Source organism: Coregonus lavaretus (genome assembly GCF_964263955.1).
Source record: "Coregonus lavaretus genome assembly, chromosome: 15".
NCBI classification, from domain to species: domain Eukaryota; kingdom Metazoa; phylum Chordata; class Actinopteri; order Salmoniformes; family Salmonidae; genus Coregonus; species Coregonus lavaretus.
Window position 1 is genome coordinate 46084782 of NC_140002.1, and position 12484 is coordinate 46097265.

A 12484-nucleotide genomic window follows, 5' to 3' on the forward strand; every position below is an offset into this window, starting at 1 on the left:
CAGACCAACTATACCTCCGTTCTTTCCCCCAACAGACAAACAGTAACACTTAACAGAGCTCACAAACCAACACAAAACAGAACACAAATCCTACTTTGAAGTTTCTTAACTTCACTTATCCTAATCTGCAGATTTATAGTTATTTTCTTATCCATTACAAAACATCTCTATACACTCTTAAAAACTCCTCCCTGTAGGCTCATGATATTCTAATAGTTAGTAAACATTCTCTTTTTATAGAGACTCATAAGATTTTTAACCTTAACGTCCTTCCAGGGGGCTCATATATAGTTAACAATTATTAACGTTCTCACCAACGGAGACTCATAAGATTTTTAACCTTAACTTACATATTTCCTTATAAAAAACAAAAAACCCTGTTCTCAACCAAAACATATACAGTGGGGGAAAAAGGTTTTAGTCAGCCACCAATTGTGCAAGTTCTCCCACTTAAAAAGATGAGAGAGGCCTGTAATTTTCATCATAGGTACACGTCAACTATGACAGACAAAATGGGGGGAAAAAATCCAGAAAATCACGTTGTAGGATTTTTTATGAATTTATTTGCAAATTATGGTGGAAAATAAGTATTTGGTCAATAACAAAAGTTTCTCAATACGTTGTTATATACCCTTTGTTGGCAATGACACAGGTCAAACGTTTTCTGTAAGTCTTCACAAGGATTTCACACACTGTTGCTGGTATTTTGGCCCATTCCTCCATGCAGATCTCCTCTAGAGCAGTGATGTTTTGGGGCTGTCGCTGGGCAACACGGACTTTCAACTCCCTCCAAAGATTTTCTATGGGGTTGAGATCTGGAGACTGGCTAGGCCACTCCAGGACCTTGAAATGCTTCTTACGAAGCCACTCCTTCGTTGCCTGGGCGGTGTGTTTGGGATCATTGTCATGCTGAAAGACCCAGCCACGTTTAATCTTCAATGCCCTTGCTGATGGAAGGAGGTCTTCACTCAAAATCTCACGATACATGGCCCCATTCATTCTTTCCTTTACACGGATCAGTCGTCCTGGTCCCTTTGCAGAAAAACAGCCCCAAAGCATGATGTTTCCACCCCCATGCTTCACAGTAGGTATGGTGTTCTTTGGATGCAACTCAGCATTCTTTGTCCTCCAAACACGACGAGTTGAGTTTTTACCAAAAAGTTCTATTTTGGTTTCATCTGACCATATGACATTCTCCCAATCCTCTTTTGGATCATCCAAATGCACTCTAGCAAACTTCAGACGGGCCTGGACATGTACTGGCTTAAGCAGGGGGACACGTCTGGCACTGCAGGATTTGAGTCCCTGGCGGCGTAGTGTGTTACTGATGGTAGGCTTTGTTACTTTGGTCCCAGCTCTCTGCAGGTCATTCACTAGGTCTCCCCGTGTGGTTCTGGGATTTTTGCTCACCGTTCTTGTGATCATTTTGACCCCACGGGGTGAGATCTTGCGTGGAGCCCCAGATCAAGGGAGATTATCAGTGGTCTTGTATGTCTTCCATTTCCTAAAAATTGCTCCCACAGTTGATTTCTTCAAACCAAGCTGCTTACCTATTGCAGATTCAGTCTTCCCAGCCTGGTGCAGGTCTACAATTTTGTTTCTGGTGTCCTTTGGCAGCTCTTTGGTCTTGGCCATAGTGGAGTTTGGAGTGTGACTGTTTGAGGTTGTGGACAGGTGTCTTTTATACTGATAACAAGTTCAAACAGGTGCCATTAATACAGGTAACGAGTGGAGGACAGAGGAGCCTCTTAAAGAAGAAGTTACAGGTCTGTGAGAGCCAGAAATCTTGCTTGTTTGTAGGTGACCAAATACTTATTTTCCACCATAATTTGCAAATAAATTCATAAAAAATCCTACAATGTGATTTTCTGGAGAAAAAAAATCTCAATATGTCTGTCATAGTTGACGTGTACCTATGATGAAAATTACAGGCCTCTCTCATCTTTTTAAGTGGGAGAATTTGCACAATTGGTGGCTGACTAAATACTTTTTTTCCCCACTGTATATGTATATATCTCTAACATAAATCTTATCCTAACATGAGTCGACACACAGTTTAAACACAACAGAGACGTCTTTATTTTATTATTTTTTCTCTCCCACACACACACACACATACACAGTTTAAGAGGCTTATTTCCGTTCCTACGGATGTTGTTTATAAAGAATAATGCTAATCTTTGCTGTGAGACCAAGGAGTCCGTTTACACTGTACTTTGATTATAAAGTTTTATTTATATCACAAGATTTCAGCATAAGTTTACAGACGTCTGCAGCATCTGGAGAACAGCGACCCAAAATAACATGTTTGTTCTGATCTCCTTTGTCTCAACCAAGTATTTATAATCTTTACCATGCTGTGGGTGGTTTCCCATACAGACCAATCACCTGTCTCCACACAACAGTTCTCTGTTCTATGGGGTGTCCCCACAAAACTGCTCCCCAGATGCTCCCTCCAAGCTGAATAAACATCCTCTCAGATACCATTTTGAAAACGTTAGCAAAGTCATAATTCCTCAGATACTACACGGACCTCTAAGGCAGCATTCTACCTCCATCGCGCCGTTTTTTCATTGTTCCTAAATTTATGCTACCACGAGTTTGCAGATATCCAATGAGCGGTTACATCAAACATATTCCTCGTCAACTATAAGTCGAGCGGTAACTTTCAACCGAATGTATCTACCACAAACTCCAGTCCCCGGGACTGACCTAAAACCAACCTAATGCGTTTTCAGGATTTTCAGCCCATCATAATGATCGCCTCGTTTGAGGGCTTGCCATAGATTCGCGATGTCCTAATTTGTATACATTTTCCTTGGCCTTATTCCTTCATTCTATTCTTTTTCAATTTTCCTCAAGCAAAATATCCCTGTGTCCAGTATTATCAATACCTATAGACACTCCCCCTGTTTGCGTTGTTTCAAATTTAGAACGGACTCTTATCCCACAGCAAATAACAGCAAAATGCACACATAAGTCTTTCAAACGGTACATCTCCCCAGCGCACACACCCACATAAGCAAACGACCCGACCAGCGCACAAAATTGTGAGAAATCTCACCTTATGTGCCGGCGTCTTGAGCGGGAGTCACTTCGTAGCTCATGAATGGAACGCTTGAGAGACGCAACACGTCCCAAAGGTCCTCGTCGCCATTCTGTAGTAACTAAATAATGATGCTAATTATGCTGTGAGTACAAGGAGTCCACTGACACTGTACTTTGATTATAAAGGTTTATTATATCAAAAGATTTCAGCGTCAATTTACAGACTTCTGCAGGCATCTGGAGAACAACCGACCCGATCTAATATGTTGTTACTACCCGTCCTTTGTTTTAATCATGGTATTTATAATCTGCGACATGATATGGGTGGTTTCCCCTACAGACCAATCCCAGGACTCCATATAACAGACTTCCTCTGTTTTAGGGTGCCCCTATAGAAATTCTCTCCAGATGCTTCCCTAAGCTGAGTCAAAATCCTCTAAGATACCATTTGCAAACGTTAGCAAAGTCATAAATTGCTTAGACACTACACTACCAAATACTAATTGAGTGTATGTAAACTTCTGACCCACTGGGAATGTGATGAAAGAAATAAAAGCTGGAATAAATCATTCTCTCTACTATTATTCTGACATTTCACATTCTTAAAATAAAGTGTACATACATAAATACATAATACATACATACATGCATACACGTACATACATACATACATACATACATACATACATACATACATACATACATACATACATACATACATACATACATACATACACACATACACACATACACACATACATACAGTGGGGAGAACAAGTATTTGATACACTGCCGATTTTGCAGGTTTTCCTACTTACAAAGCATGTAGAGGTCTGTAATTTATATCATAGGTACACTTCAACTGTGAGAGACGGAATCTAAAACAAAAATCCAGAAAATCACATTGTATGATTTTTAAGTAATTAATTTTCATTTTATTGCATGACATAAGTATTTGATACATCAGAAAAGCAGAACTTAATATTTGGTACAGAAACCTTTGTTTGCAATTACAGAGATCATACGTTTCCTGTAGGTCTTGACCAGATTTGCACACACTGCAGCAGGATTTTGGCCCACTCCTCCATACAGACCTTCTCCAGATCCTTCAGGTTTCGGGGCTGTCCCTGGGCAATATGGACTTTCAGCTCCCTCCAAAGATTTTCTATTGGGTTCAGGTCTGGAGATTGGTTAGGCCACTCCAGGTCCTTGAGATGCTTCTTACGGAGCCACTCCTTAGTTGCCCTGGCTGTGTGTTTCGGGTTGTTGTCATGCTGGAAGACCCAGCCACGACCCATCTTCAATGCTCTTACTGAGGGAAGGAGGTTGTTGGCCAAGATCTCGCGATACATGGCCCCATTCATCCTCCCCTCAATACGGTGCAGTCGTCCTGTGCCCTTTGCAGAAAAGCATCCCCAAAGAATGATTTTTACACCTCCATGCTTCACTGTTGGGATGGTGTTCTTGGGGTTGTACTCATCCTTCTTCTTCCTCCAAACACGGCGAGTGGAGTTTAGACCAAAAAGCTCTATTTTTGTCTCATCAGACCACATGACCTTCTTCCATTCCTCCTCTGGATCATCCAGATGGTCATTGGCAAACTTCAGACGGGCCTGGACATGCTCTGGCTTGAGCAGGGGGACCTTGCGTGCGCTGCAGGATTTTAATCCATGACGGCGTAGTGTGTTACTAATGGTTTTCTTTGAGACTGTGGTCCCAGCTCTCTTCAGGTCATTGACCAGGTCCTGCCGTGTAGTTCTGGGCTGATCCCTCACCTTCCTCATGATCATTGATGCCCCACGAGGTGAGATCTTGCATGGAGCCCCAGACCGAGGGTGATTGACCGTCAACTTGAACTTCTTCCATTTTCTAATAATTGCGCCAACAGTTGTTGCCTTCTCACCAAGCTGCTTGCCTATTGTCCTGTAGCCCATCCCAGCCTTGTGCAGGTCTACAATTTTATCCCTGATGTCCTTACACAGCTCTCTGGCCTTGGCCATTGTGGAGAGGTTGGAGTCTGTTTGATTGAGTTTGTGGACAGGTGTCTTTTATACAGGTAACGAGTTCAAACAGGTGCAGTTAATACAGGTAATGAGTGGAGAACAGGAGGGCTTCTTAAAGAAAAACTAACAGGTCTGTGAGAGCCGGAATTCTTACTGGTTGGTAGGTGATCAAATACTTATGTCATGCATAAAATGCAAATTAATTACTTTAAAATCATACAATGTGATTTTCTGGATTTTGAGATTCCGTCTCTCACAGTTGAAGTGTACATATGATAAACATTACAGACCTCTACATGCTTTGTAAGTAGGAAAACCTGCAAAATAGGCAGTGTATCAAATACTTGTTCTCCCCATTGTACATACATATAAATAAATACATATACATACATATATATATACACATATCCTTTTTTTAAATATATTTTATTTTATTACTTTCCAACCCCACCACCCCTCCCCTATTTGGAGTAAACTAGTAAACAACAACGCTTAGGCCTCTACTTCCAGCTTATACATACTATATACATTTTTATACATTTTATGGACACAGTCAATTTTACAATAGGTATATTTTGTTTGTTTTTACTCCTGAACTTCCTCTACCCTCTCCCATTCTTACTCAAGTTCCTTTACAATCATTCAATTTATTTAATTATTTGTATTTTAACAATGTTGTTCAAACCTATTTTAACATCTTACTTAAATCCTATCTACTTTCTCCTATGAAACAAAACACTTCACTCAATCACCAGCCTATCTCACTTTACACATAATTATAATAATAATGTTATTACACAATTCAGGAAATACAGCACAGTCATGGGCTGAATATGTATCACCATTCATGTTGTGGCCAACTGGACATCTAAAATAGATAAATAGACCTCGGTAGACCTGCAGCCTACCAGTGTTCTCCCACAATCCCTCTAGTGTCTAGTCTAAACTCTGCAATGTCATTTTGATAAACACAGCTGACACACCCCCTGTCCCTCCCTTTTTCTCTGTCTCTCCCACCCCTCTCTCTGCGTCGCATTGAGAGCCGACCTTATCCCCCCCTAACATCACACGACCGAGCAGAGATTCAACTCCTTCAGCTTTAAGGTAAGAGCCATTACTTGTATTATCATCGATTAATAACATAATTAACTCACGTCGGCTAAACCATAATCTGTTTTGTTATATGCTCGAGCACATTGTTGATGTCTGCATTGTATCAAGCAATATTTAACTGAATTAACAATAATAAATCATTTTCTTTAAAACACTTTTGTGAAATGAACAATGCAACTTGGCATGAAAGAAGAATGTAGAAACATTTTGCGTTTTATTCACCTATTACAGTTACTGTAGCTACGAAGTTATGATTTTATACAAGGTTAGAGATGTAATCGAGACCGGGGACAGGCAGAGACTTGTCCATTTTATGGGTGGGGAGAAGATGTAATTGGTTGGCTTTTCACCAAGAATGTAATATTTATAAAGTTGCACATTGAGATCTACTACACAATAGATCTACTACACATATATGTCAACATATTTCTAAAATGGCACATTTGCTCATGGGTGTAATAAAAAGATATTGGAACATGTAGGTACCTCTTTTTTGTTTTTATCTGTCCTGACCCCACCCTTTGAGGCTTGTGCTACATTTCCACAAAGTTTGCTCATACAGACACACACAGATCTCGTTTTATCATAACTTGTCGACATAGAGTAGTGAATAGTAGTAGTGGATGAACCTATTGTAATAGGGGAAGTTGTGCATTTAGATGAACATTTGACTAAACTGAACATCTTTTGATCTTCCATATTCTGCTTTGTTTTGTATTTATAGTCTTTCTGCTTTAGAGAAGTTGAGAAGACCATGTACATCTTAGCTACAGCTGTCTGCCTGTTGGGTAAGATAACTTTTGATGTTTTCGTCATGAGACTGCAATGCTTTGTCACAAGAGATAATAGTTTCCCCTTAATGTCACACTGGTGATATTGAGTCATCATGGATATGATCAATGCTAATATAGGTTATAGCTTTTCTATGCAGTTCTGAGGAAGGTAATCTATGGAAAACAATAGTCCAATTAATATGTTGTTGACATATGATCGAGGGAGAGTTGGAGTGGGAAAGTACAGTATCTGTATGCCATCTCTGTGATTTATGGTTTGCCTTGTCCCAGAAGGTGACTGAGCTGACAAAATAGCCTAAAAGTCAAATGAACATATTGTTGATGATACATTTGAGATAGTTAAAAAACAAGAGTAAAATCTAGGCGCATTGTTGTGCACAGGGTTTCTCTTTATTTATTTTATACATTTGAAAGAGTGTTGGAGTGGTGAAGCGTCTACGTAACGTCCTTGTGTTGTAGGTTTTGCCTCAGCCCAGAAGGTGACTTTGCTGAACTCCTGCCTGTCGAAGGAGAACAACCTGAGGATGGACTGTAAATACGAGCTGACAGCTGCGTCACCAGTTCCTACCTGCACATACACCCAGGAGAACAATGTGGTGGGAAGCACAGACCCTGCTACGAGTCAGGACCCCACCTTCAAGAACCGTGCTGATGTCGCCATCATGGAAGGCAGCACCACCTGCCGTCTCATCCTCACTGGCTTTTCCGACGACAAGCCCAAGAACTTCACCTGCACCATCAAGCAGAAAGAGACGGTGTCAAAAACCGCCACTGTGGAAAAGAGTAAGTATTTTTTCAAACCTGTATTATTTCCCTTTCTGCATTCATGATACGGTGCATCTACATTGCTATTTGAGAGTAACTGTAAGTTCAGTTTCCTAGTTCCCCTGATATGAAAACAGAAGTGACGATCTATGATGTCAATAGAATGAATGTTTGTGTGGTTATCATTTGCTTTTCAGTGGAAATGGTGAAGTGATAGGGAAGTAAAAATTAGCTTTTGATCTAATAGACCAAAGATTTGTGTGAGAAAGGCTGCCCCTGTCGAGTCCTCCACTTCAACTTGTGTTTGCTTCTCTCTCTTAGAGCTACTCCAGAAGTGTTCAGCGTGGAGTGTGCATGGCAGCGTTTTGATGTTGACTATGACGTCAATTGTTTTGTTGCTGTGAAGAACCATTATAGAACCATTATAGCTGCTGTTTCCTTTTCCAAAGCTGTTCAACATAATCATGAATAATAAATATTATCATTATCTCATTAATGTAGCCTAATTGTACTCACACAGAATTGTGCCTTTTAAATCTATATCATTAAGAATGCTTAGAATCTGGTCTTGGAATATGGTCTGCTAGTATAGATCAATGGAACTCGACCCAAACAATGGCAATGCCATGGAAACATGTTAGGGAAACATGCCGTGGGGGAAAGATCCCGAATCTCCTCATTGCCCTCCCCCCCACCCCCCAGGTAAATGTACCTACTTTTAGGCTATTGTTTATATGTGTATTTGACACTCTGTTTAGGGAAAAATCGGAGTATAATGCTTGTATGGTGTCGACCCCAATACATGTTAATGTCACCGTCACCAATCCCCTGTATTGCAGTTAAAAACGACTGACTACCACCACCGATTTCTGTATGCTAGCTATGCTACCAGCTTATATGAACGGGAGTCAGGGTTTAGCAGCCACTTCTTCTAAACCTAAATGTTATGCAGTGAAAACAGACAAATATATCAACATCTGACTTCAGTAACCCCATTGTTACAATACATCAATCATGACGGATTTGACGAATATCCACTTTGTTAGATCAGATTTGTTGAATGTGGGCCAATCCGGCATCCTTCTTCTATCCCCCACGGTCTGCATTCCATTGACCTCTCTATCGCATCTATGGTCTGCAGATATAGGCTACACGCTTAGAAAAAAGGGTTCCAAAATGGTTCTTAGGCGGTCCCCATGAGAACCCAACAACAGAACTACTAGCATGACAGACCGAGCCTGGACCCTTAGCTCAGTGGTTCTCTCAATTTGTTTTGGTTACTGTACCCCCTATCACATGAATGTACCATTAGGGATTAATAAAGTACTGTCTTACGTTCATTTTATCATTAGACCTATGTTCTTATATTTAGTTTTTTACCCAATACACAATTGTATCTTCTATTTTCGATCACTGTTTGTTGTTTAAGTAAGCATGTTTAACGCTCCAAAATGTACAATATTTTCATTGTTTAACAGAAGGCTAAATTCAATTAACAGTAATTGAAAGCCACATTCATAATGCTTTTGGTGTAGGGAAAATGTAAGTAAATAAAAAAAACAATTGAACGAAGTATAGTTTATTACTCAAATCAACATTCTTTCAACGTCAATGAACAGTATTATAGTGTCAATAGTATAGAAAGATAAATAGTATAAAAAACTGCCCATAAGTGTTTAACAGTAGGCTAAATTCAATTAACAGTAAGTGAAAGCCACATTAACAATGCTTTTGGTGTAGTGCAAACTTAAGTCTTTAAGTACATAGAACTTCAGCTAGTTTAGTCCAGTTTAGTCTAGTGACATGGCTGCTGCTGGTGTCTGATGTCCTTTTACGGCCTGGACAAACTGTCCAAATACAGCTTTGAAGCTGATAACCGAGGCGGTCTGGGCCATCTCAGTTGCCCTGGCTGCTGCCTCATGTTTACACTGCTGATTGAAGTGCTGATCCTGCTGCAGAAGCTGGGCCTCACAGTAGGTGGCGGTAATGCGCCATAACGTTGGATGCCGCCGATAAACCCCACCAAAGAAGAAGAAGAAGAAGAAGACGCTGTGCCTCAAGTTTCTCCAGGTATGAGGCCTCGGTCACCCTCATGCAGTTCAGGTATTCGCTGGTTGTGCTCTGAGTGTGTATTCTCTTCCCTGGGAAAATATGCAAATGTATTAAATGTTATCCAGCAAAGGCCAGTGTGGGACCAACCTGATACACCAATGATGCAAATAATACAGGTCTTGGCTCAGAATATGATTAATTGAATCAGTGTGACAGTTTTATATAAACATTCCTAGATTCTCCTTTAATAATGTTTAGGAACATAACCCTGCCGTGACAAAAGCCCTCTGTTGATAAGACTGCCCAGCCCTGATGAAGACAGGTAAATTGTGTGATTAAGGCTAAACAAGTGAACATGACAATCAATTGACATTAAACTGTTTACCAACCCGAGAATGGACCCTTGGCGCTTTGGGGTGCTGGGCTCAGGGGTTTCAGGAGCATTGATTGTGTCGATGGACCCTGGGTGTCGGGGTGCAGGGCTCTGAGGTTGTGGCTTCACCGTTCGGGCTCACAGCTTCTTCTGAGTCCGTAAGTACAGGAATGACCTCTGAAAGTATAAGTATGTTTGTTTGTATACTCCATATAACAGACTTCCTCTGTTTTAGGGTGCCCCTATAGAAATTCTCTCCAGATGCTTCCCTAAGCTGAGTCAAAATCCTCTAAGATACCATTTGCAAACGTTAGCAAAGTCATAAATTGCTTAGACACTACACTACCAAATACTAATTGAGTGTATGTAAACTTCTGACCCACTGGGAATGTGATGAAAGAAATAAAAGCTGGAATAAATCATTCTCTCTACTATTATTCTGACATTTCACATTCTTAAAATAAAGTGTACATACATAAATACATAATACATACATACATGCATACACGTACATACATACATACATACATACATACATACATACATACATACATACATACATACATACATACATACATACATACATACATACATACATACATACATACATACATACATACATACACACATACATACAGTGGGGAGAACAAGTATTTGATACACTGCCGATTTTGCAGGTTTTCCTACTTACAAAGCATGTAGAGGTCTGTAATTTATATCATAGGTACACTTCAACTGTGAGAGACGGAATCTAAAACAAAAATCCAGAAAATCACATTGTATGATTTTTAAGTAATTAATTTTCATTTTATTGCATGACATAAGTATTTGATACATCAGAAAAGCAGAACTTAATATTTGGTACAGAAACCTTTGTTTGCAATTACAGAGATCATACGTTTCCTGTAGGTCTTGACCAGGTTTGCACACACTGCAGCAGGATTTTGGCCCACTCCTCCATACAGACCTTCTCCAGATCCTTCAGGTTTCGGGGCTGTCGCTGGGCAATATGGACTTTCAGCTCCCTCCAAAGATTTTCTATTGCGTTCAGGTCTGGAGATTGGTTAGGCCACTCCAGGTCCTTGAGATTCTTCTTACGGAGCCACTCCTTAGTTGCCCTGGCTGTGTGTTTCGGGTTGTTGTCATGCTGGAAGACCCAGCCACGACCCATCTTCAATGCTCTTACTGAGGGAAGGAGGTTGTTGGCCAAGATCTCGCGATACATGGCCCCATTCATCCTCCCCTCAATACGGTGCAGTCGTCCTGTGCCCTTTGCAGAAAAGCATCCCCAAAGAATGATTTTTACACCTCCATGCTTCACTGTTGGGATGGTGTTCTTGGGGTTGTACTCATCCTTCTTCTTCCTCCAAACACGGCGAGTGGAGTTTAGACCAAAAAGCTCTATTTTTGTCTCATCAGACCACATGACCTTCTTCCATTCCTCCTCTGGATCATCCAGATGGTCATTGGCAAACTTCAGACGGGCCTGGACATGCTCTGGCTTGAGCAGGGGGACCTTGCGTGCGCTGTAGGATTTTAATCCATGACGGCGTAGTGTGTTACTAATGGTTTTCTTTGAGACTGTGGTCCCAGCTCTCTTCAGGTCATTGACCAGGTCCTGCCGTGTAGTTCTGGGCTGATCCCTCACCTTCCTCATGATCATTGATGCCCCACGAGGTGAGATCTTGCATGGAGCCCCAGACCGAGGGTGATTGACCGTCAACTTGAACTTCTTCCATTTTCTAATAATTGCGCCAACAGTTGTTGCCTTCTCACCAAGCTGCTTGCCTATTGTCCTGTAGCCCATCCCAGCCTTGTGCAGGTCTACAATTTTATCCCTGATGTCCTTACACAGCTCTCTGGCCTTGGCCATTGTGGAGAGGTTGGAGTCTGTTTGATTGAGTTTGTGGACAGGTGTCTTTTATACAGGTAACGAGTTCAAACAGGTGCAGTTAATACAGGTAATGAGTGGAGAACAGGAGGGCTTCTTAAAGAAAAACTAACAGGTCTGTGAGAGCCGGAATTCTTACTGGTTGGTAGGTGATCAAATACTTATGTCATGCATAAAATGCAAATTAATTACTTTAAAATCATACAATGTGATTTTCTGGATTTTGAGATTCCGTCTCTCACAGTTGAAGTGTACATATGATAAACATTACAGACCTCTACATGCTTTGTAAGTAGGAAAACCTGCAAAATAGGCAGTGTATCAAATACTTGTTCTCCCCATTGTACATACATATAAATAAATACATATACATACATATATATATACACATATCCTTTTTTTAAATATATTTTATTTTATTACTTTCCAACCCCACCACCCCTCC

General features: G+C 40.7%; 1 protein-coding gene across 1 annotated transcript; it reads left to right on the forward strand.

Annotated features, from left to right (window-relative positions):
- The first annotated feature begins 6120 nt into the window (after positions 1–6120).
- On the forward strand, positions 6121–9298 carry LOC311142307 (uncharacterized protein). The gene is made up of 4 exons (XM_084177934.1): positions 6121–6155; positions 6903–6952; positions 7418–7741; positions 8045–9298. Exons 2-4 carry the CDS (start codon positions 6919–6921, stop codon positions 8125–8127), a joined length of 441 nt encoding a protein of 146 aa, XP_084034060.1. The 5' UTR covers positions 6121–6155; positions 6903–6918; the 3' UTR covers positions 8128–9298.
- Positions 9299–12484: the final 3186 nt, after the last annotated feature.

Coding starts and splice junctions, on each gene's coding strand:
- LOC311142307 (XM_084177934.1), top strand. CDS start 6,919: ATGTACATCTTAGCTACAGCTGTCTGCCTGTTGG. Junction 6,953..7,417: donor TACAGCTGTCTGCCTGTTGG/GTAAGATAACTT, acceptor CTTGTGTTGTAG/GTTTTGCCTCAGCCCAGAAG. Junction 7,742..8,044: donor AACCGCCACTGTGGAAAAGA/GTAAGTATTTTT, acceptor TCTCTCTCTTAG/AGCTACTCCAGAAGTGTTCA.